The sequence below is a fragment of the Oncorhynchus mykiss genome, chromosome 14 (assembly GCF_013265735.2).
Source record: "Oncorhynchus mykiss isolate Arlee chromosome 14, USDA_OmykA_1.1, whole genome shotgun sequence".
NCBI lineage: Eukaryota > Metazoa > Chordata > Actinopteri > Salmoniformes > Salmonidae > Oncorhynchus > Oncorhynchus mykiss.
Genome location: NC_048578.1, coordinates 6300230 through 6316077, shown reverse-complemented (window position 1 = coordinate 6316077; position 15848 = coordinate 6300230). Strand labels below are relative to the sequence as shown.

General features: G+C 42.1%; 2 protein-coding genes across 3 annotated transcripts; both read left to right on the top strand.

The window, feature by feature from the left end:
- The first annotated feature begins 3677 nt into the window (after positions 1-3677).
- Positions 3678-5956, top strand: LOC110488621 (SLC35A4 upstream open reading frame protein). Of its 2 annotated transcripts, none has more exons than XM_021560904.2 (3): positions 3678-3718; positions 5222-5320; positions 5536-5956. In XM_021560904.2, the coding sequence occupies exons 1-3, from the start codon at positions 3704-3706 to the stop codon at positions 5731-5733; spliced, it is 312 nt and encodes a 103-aa protein (XP_021416579.1). In that variant the 5' UTR covers positions 3678-3703; the 3' UTR covers positions 5734-5956. The 2 variants fall into 2 exon arrangements, with proteins under 2 accessions (XP_021416579.1, XP_021416578.1); XM_021560903.2 differs by lacking the exon at positions 3678-3718 and adding an exon at positions 3859-3976.
- Positions 5957-6216: 260 nt separating this feature from the next.
- slc35a4 (solute carrier family 35 member A4) lies at positions 6217-7896 on the top strand. The gene has a single exon (XM_021560902.2). The coding sequence runs from the start codon at positions 6337-6339 to the stop codon at positions 7312-7314; it is 978 nt and encodes a 325-aa protein (XP_021416577.1). The 5' UTR covers positions 6217-6336; the 3' UTR covers positions 7315-7896.
- The last annotated feature ends 7952 nt before the right edge of the window (positions 7897-15848 follow it).

The following is a 15848-nucleotide window of genomic DNA, read 5'->3' as shown; positions in this document are numbered from 1 at the left end:
CGTCAAAGTAGTACAGCAGGTAGGCTGATCTGGAGGTGAAAGGTCAAACTTTATAAATAATTGATATCTTGACTGATACAGCAGTCAACTCAACACAAAGATTGGGTCATTTGATTTAGCTTGCTCCGTCTACCCGAGCAATCCAAATCAGGTGCACTCAGACAGTGTGAAAATAGTGAGTATGTCATCTGCATTGACTGTTTGGGTGCAGTAAAGTAGACTACCTGGGCTTTTGGGGTTTCTACATGATCTCCCCCTGCTGAGCCTTGTTCCTCTTCCTCTTCTTTGGAGATTTGACCTCCATGAGAGTGTAGCAGCTCTGCACCTCCTCTGACGCCCTCTATTAGTCTCCTCATACACCTCCATGGTTTCCATGGCTACAGGGAGCCGAGGAGAGCCTTGGGAAGTTTAGTGACCTCATGATTTATTAATTAATTCTGTGTCCATGCGAAACAGAATCAAAATGACAAGGGGATTGGTATTAGGGCTACATATTATGTACATTCCTTCATTTAATACTCCTACAATCAAGATAGGGACATTCTAGATCAGTAGCCTATGTAGGCTATCAAATAATGTTATGGGGATGTAGATAAATGTATGTCCTTCAAAACAAGAGATTAAAGGTCATACTGTAGTAACTGTGCAAACTCAATTGTAATCCTTGGCAGCGTTCAATTAACCTGAACAGCAGTGCACTGGTCTATGGCCTATGACGTGAATGTTCAAAGGCAGTGAGGGAGGAGCACCCTCTCAAATCAAACAGCATGGTTCACAAACATACAGCATCTCTTTCCATAAAATATATTTTCAAACTATACTGAACAAAAATATAAAACACAACATGCAACAAAATTTGACTGAGTTACAGTTCATATAAGGAAATCAGTCAAATGAAATAAATGAATTATGCCCTAATCTATGGATTTCAAATGACTGTGAATACAGATATGGACTGGGACATTTTCAGCTTCCAGGAAATGTGTACAGATCCTTGCGACATGGGGCTGTGCATTATCATGCTGAAACATGAGGTGTTGGAGGCAGATGAATGGCACAACAATGGGCCTCAGAATCTCGTCACGGTAACTGCATTCAAATTGCCATCTATAAAATGCAATTGTGTTTGTTGTCCATAGCTTATGCCTGCCCATACCATAATCCCACCGCCACCATGGGTTAATTTGTTCACAACGTTGACATCAGCAAACCGCTTGCCCACACAACGCCATACACGTGGCCTGCGGTTGTGAGGCCAGTTGGACGTATGACAAAAATCTCTAAAACAACGTTGGAGGCGGCTCATGGTAGAGAAATGAACATTAAATTATCGGGCAACAGCTCTGGCGGACATTAGACTCCCGAGTGGTGCAGCAGTCTAAGGCACTGCATCTCAGTACTAGAGGTGTCACTACAGACCCTGGTTCAATTCCAGGCTGTATTACAACCGGCCGTGATTGGGAGTCCCATAGGGTGGCGCACAATTGTCCCAGCGTCGTCCGGGTTAATGTTTGGCCGGGGTAGTCCGCCATTGTAAATAAGAATTTGTTCTTAAACTTACTTGCCTAGATAAATAAAGGTTAAATAAAAAATAAAAACTTGTAGCATTGTGTTGTGAGAGAAAACTGCACATTTTAGAGTGGCCCTTTTATTGTCCCCTGCACAAAGTGCACCTGTGTAATGACCATGCTATTTAATCGGGGGGGGGGGGGGGGGGGGGGGTGATGCAATGCAAGCTAGAACCGCCACTGGTTGGAGATGATGAAAGTCATCGACCTAGATGGTCTGTGGTGAAAAGGAGAAAGAATGGCCCTGCTATAAGCACTGCTGCCAGCAGTGGCACTTCTAGTGTTGAGAACGTGAAGAGAGGGAAGGTACTGAAAAACAAAAGTAATGGGGGGCATAGTGGTTGAAGCCAAAATACTGTTCAGTATGAAAGAGGGGCAGAGAAGTGTGTCCTGTCAGTATTAATGCCTGTCAGTATTAATGTTTGAGAAGGTTGTACCTAAGAAAGTACAGATGGGCTTCCTGGCTTTTACTGTTAGAATTTGTTCCACCTCAATGGTGTTTTAAATGCCAAATAATGGGAAAGGTAGAGGCTCTGTGCAAAGGAAAGAAAATATGTGCCAAGTGTGGCGGTTATGATTATGGTGAATGTGGGAACAATGTCAAGGTTAAATGTTGTAACTGTGGGGAGGAACACAGTGCAGCATTTGGTGGATGCCAGGTGCAGAAAGAGGCTAGAAAGGACCAAAGATATAACATCACTCATAGTGTGTTATATGCAAAGGCTGCAAGGCAGATTGGGGTAACTATTAGGCAGAACGATGGAGATAACAGGGTTACTCCTGGAACAAGTGGACCTACTGTAGGAAATGTTGCTTATGTTGGTCCTGACACGGACACGAGACCTGTTCAGAAATCTTGCTTTCACAAATGTGTTGTTTCAAAGGACACCTTAAACTAGGCAAGTCAGTTAAGAACAAATGTTTATTTACAATGACGGCCTACCGGGTAACAGTGGGTTAACTGCTTTGTTCAGGGACAGAACAACATTTTTTTTTTTTACCTTGTCAGGTCGAGGATTCAATCCAGCAACCTTTCGGTTACTTGCCCAACGCTCTAACCACTAGGCTACCTGCCGCCAGAAGTTGAACTGTTGCCGATAATAGTTGCCCTCCACTAGGTGGAGTACGTACAAATTGTTAGAATTATAGTATGCTCTGATTCTCTGTCTGTATTGAGTAGTTTATAATCTGGTAAATCTAATAGGAGTGACCTACTATTGAAGGTATTAATGTTGTAATGGAGAATTGAGAGAATAGGTGTATTAATGAGATTCTGCTGGGTCCAAGCACAGCCGGGTGTGGAAGGGAAGGAAATTGTAGACCAGTTAGCCAAAATATTTTTGAAATTAGATATAATTGATATTAATGTTCCACTTGGTGGAGGTGAGGCCAAATGTAAGATCAGAGACATTTTGATAGATGTGTGGCAGAAGAGATGGGACTGAGCGTGTATGGAGTGTAAGGTCGATGAAACGGTGGAGCATGTGTTGTTATATTGTTGTAAGTATGTTGAAGAGAGGGAAAGATTGAAGTGTGGGATTATTGAAGTTGGACGGGGTTCTGGGGTTTGGAAGGGATTTGGGGGATGGGGTAGGGTCTATTAGAAGTTAGTAGGGCTCTTTTTTATTTTCTCAGAAGTACTGAGTTAGATAGGAGGATTTAGAAATATTGTAAACCGTGATTGACCACACACACTTCAGCACAGTCGGTGGCGGCATGTACCTTAAAAGTTGGTTTGCGGACCGCCATTACATCATAGAAGAAGAAGAAACTACGGTTTCCACTAGTCTAGATAACACTGCAACCTATCCCTGACAGTGCATGTGGGGTAAAAAATTAATTATGACACATACCCAGGAAATGATAGCACGGGAATAATATCTGAATTTAATCCAAGCATGCTACAGAGGACTGACAGCAACTACAATTTTCAAATTTCCATAGGCACAGATCTAGGATCAGTGTCCCCTAACCATATCCAGCCTCGATGGTTGAGAGGTAAAAGAGCTAGCTGACTTGCAATCAGTGCAACTTTGCCCACAAGCAAATAGTGTTCCAGGCAAAAGTAATCGTTCTGACGTGGCGGTGCATCCTAGGCATATGAGTAGATCACAGAGCATTCACTTAAAACAAAAATGGCGGGTGACAAGGTGAGTACTGTTTTTTTTGCCTTCAATCTTTTTTAAGTGTCTTGTCAGAAAACGAGCTATTTGAGAGTAGCATGATCTAGTCATAAACCAACTAGCTTTAACTTAAAACAAGATAGGCACGGTGTGTTGGTAAGTTGTCAGGTGACGTAACGTTATTCATTACGGAAACGTTTTAAGAAGCAAGGAGAAGATGGCGGAAAAACAGGTTTTGTTTTGAGACTGCAGCTAGTGAGTCGGATGAAACTAATCGTACAGAAAGTGAGAATGAATGGGTTGCAGTGGCAAATAAAAATGAAACCAATATAAGTAAAACTGTGCTGTGAACTACTATACTCGTTTTTAGGTCGGAGTGAGGGTTTTGGATCAATGCTAATTTACTTTGGAAATCCGTTTAACGTCTCGAGGAAAATCTGGGTGACAGTCACAAGATGTGAAAATCGGTGTGAGCCACAAGAAGTGGTGTTATTTAGATTTTGTGTGTGTCTGCGGAGCATAAGAAGCGTGTTTTAAGACTCAAAGATACCGGTTATCAAGTAATGGTGGGGAGTAGACTCTTGGCGCGTCAACTCCCATTTCTGGTTGTCAATCTCCCTGAACGTCAGTATTTTTGCAGGGGAGGAAACTATTTTGCGTAGTCTATTTCTAGAACACAAACTCTCGCATCGTTCGCTGGCTACATTCCCAATCCGGCCCTCATACTATTATGGCCCCCTAATCATCCCAGCGTCCAATTGGCTCATTCGTCCCCCCTCTTCTTCCCTGTAATATTCCACAGGTCGTTGCTATACATTATAATGTGTTAAGTCAATTTACCTGGTAAAATAAATTAAAAGAGATGGGAGGAGCACAGCCAGGCTTAGGCCTGTCGGCCACCAGGAAGACCGTCAGAACTGTGCATCGGTAATAAAATAAAAAAAAGTAGGCTATAAGCTATCGCAATGCTGTATTTCGCGGCTTACAATGTATTGGGTAAATTCACTAAATTAGAGGCTATACATGAGTAGGCTTAACTATTCTACACTCAACAGACGAAGACCAAACACTGCGTTTTTCATAGTGAAGAGAAAGAGGATCGGGGCAGGCAGCGAGACAGTCAGAACCGGTGATCTGTATCTAGCAATGCCTCGTCAATTCACCTACAGTATGGCTGTTATTCTTCATAATACCAGTGAATTGAAGTTGAACAAAGCCAAATGCATCAGTTTAATTAGGCCTAAATTAGCAAATGGAACTAAACAGGGAGGGACCTACCTGAATTTGTCCAATAGAAGCTCTCGTTTTTGTTGTAAAACGTTTTCCATTTGTAGTAAACCGTTTCTGTTACAAAACGTTTTGTAACATAATCAGAATAATGAACACAGCCCTGGTCACTGTCATACGCATGCATAGACTGAATAGAAGGCATTAACTGAGGGGCAGTGACAGAAATTGACAGGCGCTTCAGGAAGTGTTACCCAAGTTCATTGATTGCCAGTCAGTGTAACTTACTTGCATTTGTTCTAGGATCCTTTCAAGCAGATGAAGGATCTCAACCAGCTCAAGAATCAACTGGAAGATATCCAGAAGCGTGTGGAGACCGAATTTGCAGCAGGAATTCCACAGGTACAGTATGTTGTTATCCAATGTTAGAAAGTAGGTGAAATGTCACCTTATGAAACAGGACAGCAGACAAACCATGAACCTCAGGTCAGTCCTGAAACAGTAATAGAAGAATCAACTAATGATTGCTTATTAAACGAGAGTCATAAAAGCATGCCATATATTCTATTTATTGTGTGCATACTTTGTCCTGACTGGTGTTTCCTGTTCTCTCCCAGGGGGGCTCTGTGCTGGCATCTCCCTTTTTGAAGGGGTTCCTGGCCGGGTACGTGGTGGCCAAGCTCCGCTCCTCAGCTATCATAGGAGTGCTACTAGGAACATTCACAGGCATCTATGCTGCACAAAACTATCAGGTGCCCAACATTGACAGCACTCTGAAGGACTATATGAGTTTGTTTAGAAAAGGACCAAAGTAATGGGAAGAACCAGGCCTAGGCGTCATCTTCTAACTGCCTAAGGTTAAGGAGACAACCACCACTTTCAGAGGCTCTCTATTGTGTATACAGCACAAAGAAAATGTGGAATTAACTGGATTTTGACGTGTCCATTGAGGGGTCCATTGAGGGGTCCAGTGTGAAAGCCTTGGTTTGTTTTGGGTTTTGTTCAAAGGTTAAAGCGTAAATCTACATTCAGTTCCCTGGGAACATCTGCTATTCTCTCTGCTGATCACTGTGAATCAGATTATAAAGTGTGTAAAAGGTGATAAGGTTCTGTTCTTTGAGTAAGGTTACAGTGCAGGGATATTTGACTGCTTGCCTTAGTAAAGTTGCCAAGTACAGCAGCCATCTAATTGATTTTGAATCAAGGGTGTTAACAGCAAGACAGTGGTGCTTTCGTGTTTTGTAATCACAAATCACTTTTATCGGCTTAGAATATGAACATATCTTGAGAATATTATGTTATGGTTGAATAGATTTAGCCTAATTTCGGGGATTTAAAAAATGTTTTTGTTGTCCATTTAGAGGGTGTTTGTATTTGTACTTTTATTCCCAGGGTGTTAATAACATGCAGTATTGAGAATGATTGTGATCCATAACGTGAGGTCCGGGTCCCCATCCCGTCACAGGAGGTGGTGGAGGAAGAGGGTCCAGTGGGGTGTCCTCCTAGGACTGATGGTCCTGATCTATGGCTCTCATGCCCCCCTAATAACCCTCACCAAGGTGGGTGGGCGGGTTCCCTTTAGCTCCTCCTCCTGTGTGCTTCTGATAGAGATAACCAAGCTTTTGGTGTCCCTAGCAACTCTGCTCCTGACAGGGGACCTGTCTGCCCTGCGTGCCCCCCTGTCCCTGGCCCTCGTGGCCCCCTACGCAGTCCCAGCAGCACTCTATGCCTTCAACAACAACCTGGTAGTCCTCATGCAGATCTACATGGATCCCAGCTCCTTCCAGGTCCTCAGCAACTTGAAGATCGCATCCACGGCCCTGCTCTACTCCTCCTGCCTGGGGAAGAGGCTGCGGTCCGCCCAGTGGCTGGCCCTGGGGATCCTCATGGGGGCCGGGGTGTGTCACAGCTACAGCAGTCTGGATCTGGAGTATCCAGGGCAAACTGAGGACCAGGCAAGTTCCAGGCTTCGCATCACAGCCTGGGGCCTTGTTCTAGTGCTGGTTTACTGCTTCATCTCAGGGCTGGCAGCCGTCTACACAGAGCGGGTGCTGAAGAGCCAGCGACTACCCCTAAGCCTGCAGAACCTATACCTGTACGTGTTTGGATTGGCCATCAACTTGGTCTCCCACCTCTTAAGCATGGGGGGAGAACAGGATTTCCTGGAGGGTTACTCGGGTGTGGTGTGGGCCATTGTCGCTGGGCAGGCAGCAAACGGGCTGCTGATGTCAGTAGTGCTGAAGCATGGCAGCGGCATCACCAGACTGTTTGTCATCTCTTGCTCTATGCTGGTCAATGCTCTGCTCTCCTGGGCCCTACTGGGCCTGCAGCTCACCCCCTTCTTCCTGTTACCCACCTCTATGATTGGCCTGGCAGCCTATCTGTACTACCTTTAGCAGAACTCTGTTAACGGACTCCCATTCCACCACCCCACCACAATCTCTGGCAGCACTTTTTACCAGATGATGTGTTGACATTGATTGACATTAAGGTTGGAATGTTTTTTTGGTTTGAGTGTTCTTTTCCCTTTTGAAATGCAATTTTATTTTAGTGATTCGGATCCAGTATTTTTCTTCTCATGTCCCAAATGGTCCATTTAGTTTGAGTTATTTGAAGTTACTAATTTGATTGTTGATTATGTAATAGAAGCTGCACTTTAGCCGAGACTTACAGAGCCCTTCATCACACCATCACTGTTTTATCTGTTCTGCATAATGTACTGCCTACTTTTCACTTGCCTTTGATTTCCAGGTCAATCAAATTCCTCCATATTCATTCAAGCCTTTTCTTCAATATATCATGGGTAGTTGGATTTGAGTAATATGTCTCCATTATTGTCCCCCAACACTTCTTAAGAGTGGTGCTATGATTGTCAGTATGATCATTCTATTAGCCTTTATCATTACCTCTGCCAATGTCAAGACGTATAGTACAGAAAGTGTTTATGCAATACTATATATTAAATATTAATATTTCAATGGTTGTTTCTCTTTTATTTCTTTGGTATTTTCTATCAGGAATAAAATGCCATAAATCCATGAGAAACATTTCCCCATCCCCTCACTGTTACTGGGATGCTCTTTGTCCCTTGAGGTCACCCTGCACACACAGAATGTCCTTTAGCTCTGCCAATGCTATGGAGAAAGAAAGAGAATCTGATTTATTGATGAACTAGGTTTAAACCCAATCAAGGTATGCAATGAAACACACCATTATTTCAAGTTATGTAAAATAGTTTTTTCTCAAAGTAGGATCTAACCTGCCTATACTGAGACAGAAATATGTTATACAAGCTTTATCCAGGTGTGTAACTCACCTTTGCGGAGCTGTTTGTTGTCTGCCTGTAGCTGTTGGTTCTGAGAGGACAGGTAGACTGCATCCTGTATGGCCTCTAGCAGGAGAGTCCTGTACCTGCCCTCTGACACCCTCCTCTGCTCCTCACTCACCTGGCGGAAAACCCGGAACACCTGATAAGGGATTGGGGAGTCAGAGCTTAGTATGGTGGTGAAAGGTGTGACACTGGCACAAATGGGTAAGATAGGCAGGGTTGGTTCAAACAATGGCAGTGCAGGTAAGGGCCTTACCTGCAGACTCTCCTCCCTAAGAGAGTGAAGCTCATGCTGGTGTCTGTGGTACTGTGTCTCCAGGTCTCTCTCAGCCTCCAAGGCCTCAGTGTGCAGGGCCTCCATCTGTAGAATCAGGACCTGTCTCTCTCTGCCCAGGACCAACAGCTCCCTCTGGGGGCCCTCAGTCTGACCATAGGGGTAGATTTATGGAGGCAGGACATTTGACAGTTTGAGTGTTTAAGATGTGAGGAATATCATGACTAAATCAATCTCAAGTGTTAAGTCACCTGTTCCTGCCCCAGCTCTCTTTCCATCTTCTCCACCTCCTCCTGTATCACTCTCCCGTGATCCTCTTTGATCTTCCTCCTCCGCTCCTGTGCTCTGTTGTACTCCGCCTGGTACCAGTCCTCAAGTTGTCAAAGGAGGAAGATATTTTACATTAGGGACAGATCACTTTGTTCTTCTCAACCTCACAGAACAGTAGAGTATTCCTGGTAACCTGTTCCGGGTGGTCAGATTTCTCACTGTTCTCCTGTTTCTCCTCCTCTCTCAGGGCTTCCTTTAGCTGCTGGATTGTACCCACTCTCTCCTGCATCCTTTCCACACTTACTCTCCCCTCTGTGAAAAAGGAAAGACACAGTTCTTGGGATTCACTGTTCATAGCGACATAGGCCTCTGATCTCTACACTATTCTATAGGCCTAACACCCGATATAACGGATCACAATCCTCAATTGAGAAGATTAGATGAATCAGGTACAAATCCTGAGCAAAGCTGGAATAGTGTAGGTTCAATGGCTGTTCATTATGAGAGAATGACAAGAGCGTGCAAAGCTGCAATTAAGGCAAAGGGGTGGCTACTTTGAAGAATCTAAAATACATTTAGATGTATTATGTATATTTTCCTTGTTTATTATATTACATACATTTGAAGGACAGTATATTTTATATTAGTAATCTTTTGTTTGTTTTTAGTCCTAGCCTTCAGCTACCCTCAACCCCTCCCATCTATCTCTGAAGACCATCTAGTTTTGATTTATAGCTGACATATACAGTATTTTTCTAATGTACTGTGTGTGATGTTTCACAAAAGTTCTGAACCTTTCTATTGTCATAGTTTCTAGAGGTTGTAAATGAAAAGAAACACATTTTCTAAGAGTATTATTATATTATTGATCAATTGACTGACTTTTCAAATCACCCAGCAGTGCTATTTACAGAGTTCCAAGTAAATGTTGCAATTTGTCAGCCATTCCTGATCTAATTATTCTGTCTCTTCACAGTAAAATATGCAGAGGTGGGATGGTTATATCCCCCATATATATATGGTAGATACATATAAGTAGATACAATAATTTTGTATCTATTTTTTGTTGTTTTAAAAATAGTGATATTTTGGAGATGATTTCATTTTCAAATATTTAACATTTCATCTGCCTTCCGGATTCATATTCATTATATAAATAGGCCCGTTTAATTTTGTCTGGCTTGCTGTTCCAAAAAGAGTCTAATAGTTTTTGCACATATAATTTAATGGTAGGCCTATCAAAACTGTGCATTTTAAGGAGTAAGCAAGTGCATGATCCCACAGGAAAATGGGATTTTTTTTTTATGCTCCGGAGTTGGGAATATTGGTAGCCTACACTACCATTCAAAAGTTTGTGGTCACTTAGAAATGTCCTTGTTTTCGAAAGAAAAGCAAAAAATAACATCAAATTGGTCAGAAATACAGTGTAGACATTGTTAATGTTGTAAATGACTATTGTAGCTGGAAACGGCAGATGTTTTATGGAATATCAACATAGGCGTACAGATGCCCATTATCGGCAACCATCACTCCTGTGTTCCAATGGCACGTTGTGTTAGCTAATCCAAGTTTATCATTTCAAAAGGATAATTGTTCATTAGACAACCCTTTTGCAATTATGTTAGCACAGCTGAAAACCATTGTCCTGATTAAAGAAGCAATAAAACTGCCATTCTTTAGACTAGTTGAGTATTTTTTATCTCACCAGTTGAGAACAAGTTCTCATTTACAACTGCGACCTGGGCTGTCACGCCCTGGCCTTAGTTATCTTTGTTTTCTTTATTATTTTGGTTAGGTCAGGGTGTGACATGGGGGATTTATGTGTTTTTGTCTGGTCTAGGGGTTTTGTATGTTTATGGGGTCTTTTCTAGTCTAGGTGTTTATGGAAGTCTATGGTTGCCTAGATTGGTTCTCAATTAGAGGCAGGTGTTTATCGTTGTCTCTGATTGGGAACCATATTTAGGCAGCCATGTTCTTTGGGTATTTTGTGGGTGAATGTCTTCTGTCTTTGTGTCATTGCACCAGATAGGACTGTTTCGGTTTTCACATTTGTTGTTTTGTATTTTGTAGTGTTCTCGTTTCTCATCTATATTAAAGATGTTGAACAATAACCACGCTGCATTTTGGTCCTCCTCTCCTTCAGCGGAATAAAACCATTACATTGGCAAGATAAAGCAAAAAGCAGTGTGACAAAAACAACAACACAGAGTTACACAGAAACAGACATACAGTCAATAACACAAAATAAAAATATATGTACAGTGTATGCAAATGTAGAAGATTAGGGATGTAAGGCAATAAATAGGCCATAGAGGTGAAATAATTACAATTGAGTATTAACACTAGAGTGATAGATGTGGAGATGATGACGTGCAAGTAGAGATACTGGGATGCAAAAGAGCAAGAAGATAAATAACAATATGGGGATGAGGTAGTTTGGGTGTGCTATTTACAGTTTGGCTGTGTTGATTGATTGATCGGTAAGCTGCTCTGCCAGCTGATGCTTAAAGTTAAAGAGGGAGATATAAGTCTCCAGCTTCAGTGATTTTTGCAATTCGTTCCAGTCATTCGCAGCAGAGAACTGGAAGGAAATGGGCCAAAGGAAGTGTTGGCTTTGGGGATGACCAGTGAAATATACCTGCTGGAGCGCGTGCTACGGGTGGGTGTTGCTATGGTGACCAGTGAGCTGAGATAAGGCCTAGCAAAGACTTATAGATGACCTGGAGCCAGTGGGTTTGGCGACGAATATGTAGTGAGGGCCAGCCAACGAGAGCATACAGGTTGCAGTGGTGGGTAATATATGGGGCTTTGGAGACAAAACGGATGACACAGTGATAGACTACATCCAGTTTGCTTAGTAGAGTGTTGGAGGCTATTTTGTAAATTACATCGCCGAAGTCAAGGATCGGTAGGAAAGGCAGTTTTACGAGTGTATGTTTGGCAGCATGAGTGAAGGAGGCTTTGTTGCGAAATAGGAAGCCGATTCCAGATTTAATTTTGGATTGGAGATGCTTAATGTGAGTCTGGAAGGAGAGTTTACAGTCTAACCAGACACCTACAGTAGGTATTTGTAGTTGTCCACATATTCTAAGTCAGAACCGTCCAGAGTAGTGATGCTAGTCGGGTGGGCGGGTGCGGGCAGCAATCGGTTGAAGAGCATGCATTTGGTTTTACTAGCATTTAAAAGCAATTGGAAGTCACGGAAGGCGTGTTGTATGGCATTGAAGCTCGTTTGGAGGTTTGTTAACACAGGGTCCAAAGAAGGGCCAGATGTAAACAGAATGGTGTCGTCTGCGTAGAGGAGGATCAGAAAATCACCAGCAGCAAGAGCGATATCATTGATATTTACAGAGAAAAGAACTGGCCCGAGTATCTGGAGCATCAGCATTTGTGGGTTTGATTACAGGCTCAAAATGGCCAGAAACAGACTTTCCTCTGAAACTCGTCGGCCTATTCTTGTTCTGAAAAATGAAGGGTAGTCCATGCGAGAAATTGCCGAGAAACTGAAGATCATATACAACACTGTGTACTACTCCCTTCACAGAACAGTGCAAACTGGCTCTAACCAGAAAATACATAGGAGTTGGAGGCCTTCTAGGCAGAGTTGCAAAGAAAAAGCCATATCTCAGACTGGCCAATAAAAAGAAAAGATTAAGATGGGGAAAATTACGCAGACACTGGACAGAGTAAGGAAACAGTGGTTGTCCTATCACAGTGACTTCAAATACTTATGAGGGAAAACGGGATTTCGAACACCAATCATGCAGGTTTCACGTAGTGTATTTTGGTGGTCATATTTAGAACTACAGCTCTCATCCTAGTATATTTACAACTACAGCTCGCTTGTGTACTTATTACAGTCCTCACATTGCATACACACTACCTTGGATGTGTTCGTCCACCTCCTGTCTCAGCTGGTCCTGCAGGTCTTTCCTTCTCTCTATGGTCACACTGTGGTCCATGTTGTGGTCAGGGTTATGGCCACTATTATCAATATGTATTAGGGTCTTTGGGGAATGCAGTCCCTGCCAAATCAACACAACTCTAAATACTCATTGCAGAGATTGAGGCATAGTTTATTTGTCATTTCAGATACAGCTAGATATGCTGTTCTCTACAGGAAAGAGACTGTATCTCACCTTTAGATTATGGGTTAGTTCTGCCAGCCTATGGACATCCTCCTCTCGATGGTCCCCTTGTGACATAATTTTTGTTCGAATCTCCTGAATACTGTCCCGGATCTCATGCTCGGTTACCTTTGGACACCATTGTCCCATTAACCACAACATTATGAAAGAGATGGATTAATAACACTAATTTACCCTTTATAACAAGTCTGATGACACACATACATTGGACAGTAAGTAGCAAGGTACTTACAGGTGTGTTCATGTCATCAGAGAAAGCAGTCTGAAGCCATACCATCCAGAGTGTTGCGAGTTCATTTGGGTTTGATTACACTGGCCTGAAATATTTATGTCCCAGACTCCATTTTCACTGGTCAAGGGGTGTACAGTTACTCAGGATGTGGGTATGAGTTCAAAACAGAGGTTACCTTCAGATAGACTTTTCCAATAAAGAAGGCTTCTGTTCTCTAGCCTAGTATGGTTGTCTCTGTAAAAATACAAACTCACAGCAGTCTGAATTGAATGTTTAGATTTATTTTATTATGACTGCAATCACTCTGAAAAAAAACAGTATATTGCAGATGGGTATAATAATAAAATGGGGGTATTAGGTGATAGTTGGCTGTTGAACTTCATAACTGTCACTATGTCTCTAGTTAATGAATCCCTTATGTTGAAGTGAGAAAAATAAGTGATCAATTTAAGGAAAAATCTTTAAATTCTTTACTCACCCTCTTGATTGTTGTAGTTGCATGTCTGCAGTAAGTCCTGAAACATATTTTAATATCTTGAAAAGTCAATCCCACTCTTTATCATTCCCTATTCTGCTTTAGTAAAAGGGATAGTTAAACTTCCATTTTACTAAAGGTCCGCTTTCACCTGAAATCTACAAATGTCAAAGGTATGCAGGAAAATGTCCCCTTTAATTTATGGGAACTAATCAAATATGTGAATGACAGTGATAATAGTGGTGCAGATAAGAAATAAAAGATGTGTCAGTGTTGCCAACTTAGTGACTTCGTCGCTATATTAAGCGAGTATTCAGACCCTCTAGCGACACATTTTCAAAAAAGCGACTAGCGACAAATCTAGCGACTTTTTCTGTTGTTATTGGAGACTTTTGGAGACTCTGACATGCTTCACTTATTGTTCTTACTCTTCTCAACTGCCCCACCCTGTCCAAAAGCACTCACAGGCGGCCCAGTCCTCGCGCAGCAGTCCCTCCCAGCTGCAGTCAGAGCAGGAGATGTTCACCCCTCCGCGTCCAGACTGCCGCTGGCTGATCCCGCCCTGGCTTACATTTAAAAAAAAATATATAACCTGAATTAGGGCCAGGCTAGTTACCATCATTTTATCACATTGCAATTGACAGTTTTTTCTATTGTCTCTTTTTGGTCAATTTAGATTGTTAATGTAGATTTTATAAAAAAACAATTTTTTAATGTTATGGTTAAAAATGTTCATGTTTTACTGTGACTTGTTGTAGGCTCCTAAGGTTAAAAACCAAACCAAACTAAACAAAAAAACAAAAAACAAGAAAATAAAATAACAAATAAAATAAAAAACGAAGTAACTCTGCCAGAGTGTATTTTTTGGGTCACTTTTGCTGGTCCCAAGCCCGGATAAAGGAGGAGGGTTGGAATATTGACTTAAAAAGAAAAAAAGAATCGACAGAAGTTCATTTGTAGTTCTAAACATATTTAGAGTGTTTTTTTACTCACTTTTTGTCTCTCTCACAACGTTATTCCTCTCTCCTACAGCGTCCATCACAAATACATGCACATGGCCAATTATGAAAATTAGGTGACGCCATCATTTAGCGACTTCTAGCGACTTTTAGGACAGCCAATAGCTACTTTCCTTACTGAGGAGTTGGCAACACTGGATGTGGTTGTTCTTCCCATATGTGGTTCACCACCTTGATTCGGTCTTATGTGGCAAAATGTGAAATGTTTTTTTTTTATACATTGGATAAAAGTAGAGACTCAGAGCTACAAAATGGTATATCATACACTGTAGTTGAGGAACAATGGGAAAGTAATTCTGCTTTTAAAGTGATCAACTTGTAAACTCACTTTTGAGAAAATCGCCTTTGAATGTTTTGGTATCTAGTGAAGAGCTCTTTGTCTACACCCATTCAGCATCGTTCACACCCTCTTAAGCTTTAGACTCACCCACATATCGTTTCGCTCTTGGAGTGCACACTTGATGCTCTGGCCGATGATTTGTTTACCTCTGGATAACATGAAAACAGCCTAACCAGCTCTGCTGGCAACAATTTCATTACGCTTTTTTGTAGACACCGGCCATATTCAATGGGTGTTGTACACACGTCACGTAGTGTTAGCTAACGAGCCAGCCAGCTAATATTAGCAATTATTAAACAACAATGAACAACATTCCAACAATGCCATAGTGCTGGGAGCTAAGGTCCAATGTTAGCTAGCTCTATTCACCTTCCATATTATGCCCCATCAGCATTGGAGAATAGAATAAAGCACCTTGAATGACAATACACTATTTATACAAAAGTATGTGGACACCCATTCAAATTACTGGATTCGGTTATTTCAGCCACACCCGGTGCTGACAGGTGTATAAAGTCGAGCACACAGTCATGCAATCTCCATAGACAAACAATGGCAGTAGAATGACCTTACTGAAGAGTGCAGTAACTTTTGTCACGTTTTCAACAAGTCAGTTTGTCAAATTTCTGCCCTGCTAGAACTACCCTTGTCAACTCTAAGTGCTGTTATTGTGAAGTGGAAACGTCTAGGAGCAACAATGTCTCAGCAGCGAAGTGGTAGACCACACAAGATCACAGAACGGGACCGCCGAGTGCTGAAGCGAGTTAAAATCGTCTGTCCTCGGTTGCAACACTACCAAGTTCCAAACTGCCTCTGGAAGCAACATCAGCACAAGAACTGTTCG

What these genes read in the sequence shown, in the direction of transcription:
- LOC110488621 (XM_021560903.2), top strand. Translation starts at nt 3,956, where the DNA reads ATGAAACTAATCGTACAGAAA. An exon ending in TGAAACTAATCGTACAGAAA is followed by an intron (nt 3,977 to 5,221) that starts GTGAGAATGAAT and finishes CATTTGTTCTAG; the next exon opens with GATCCTTTCAAGCAGATGAA. An exon ending in TTGCAGCAGGAATTCCACAG is followed by an intron (nt 5,321 to 5,535) that starts GTACAGTATGTT and finishes GTTCTCTCCCAG; the next exon opens with GGGGGCTCTGTGCTGGCATC.
- slc35a4 (XM_021560902.2), top strand. Translation starts at nt 6,337, where the DNA reads ATGATTGTGATCCATAACGTGAGGTCCGGGTCCCCATCCCGTCACAGG.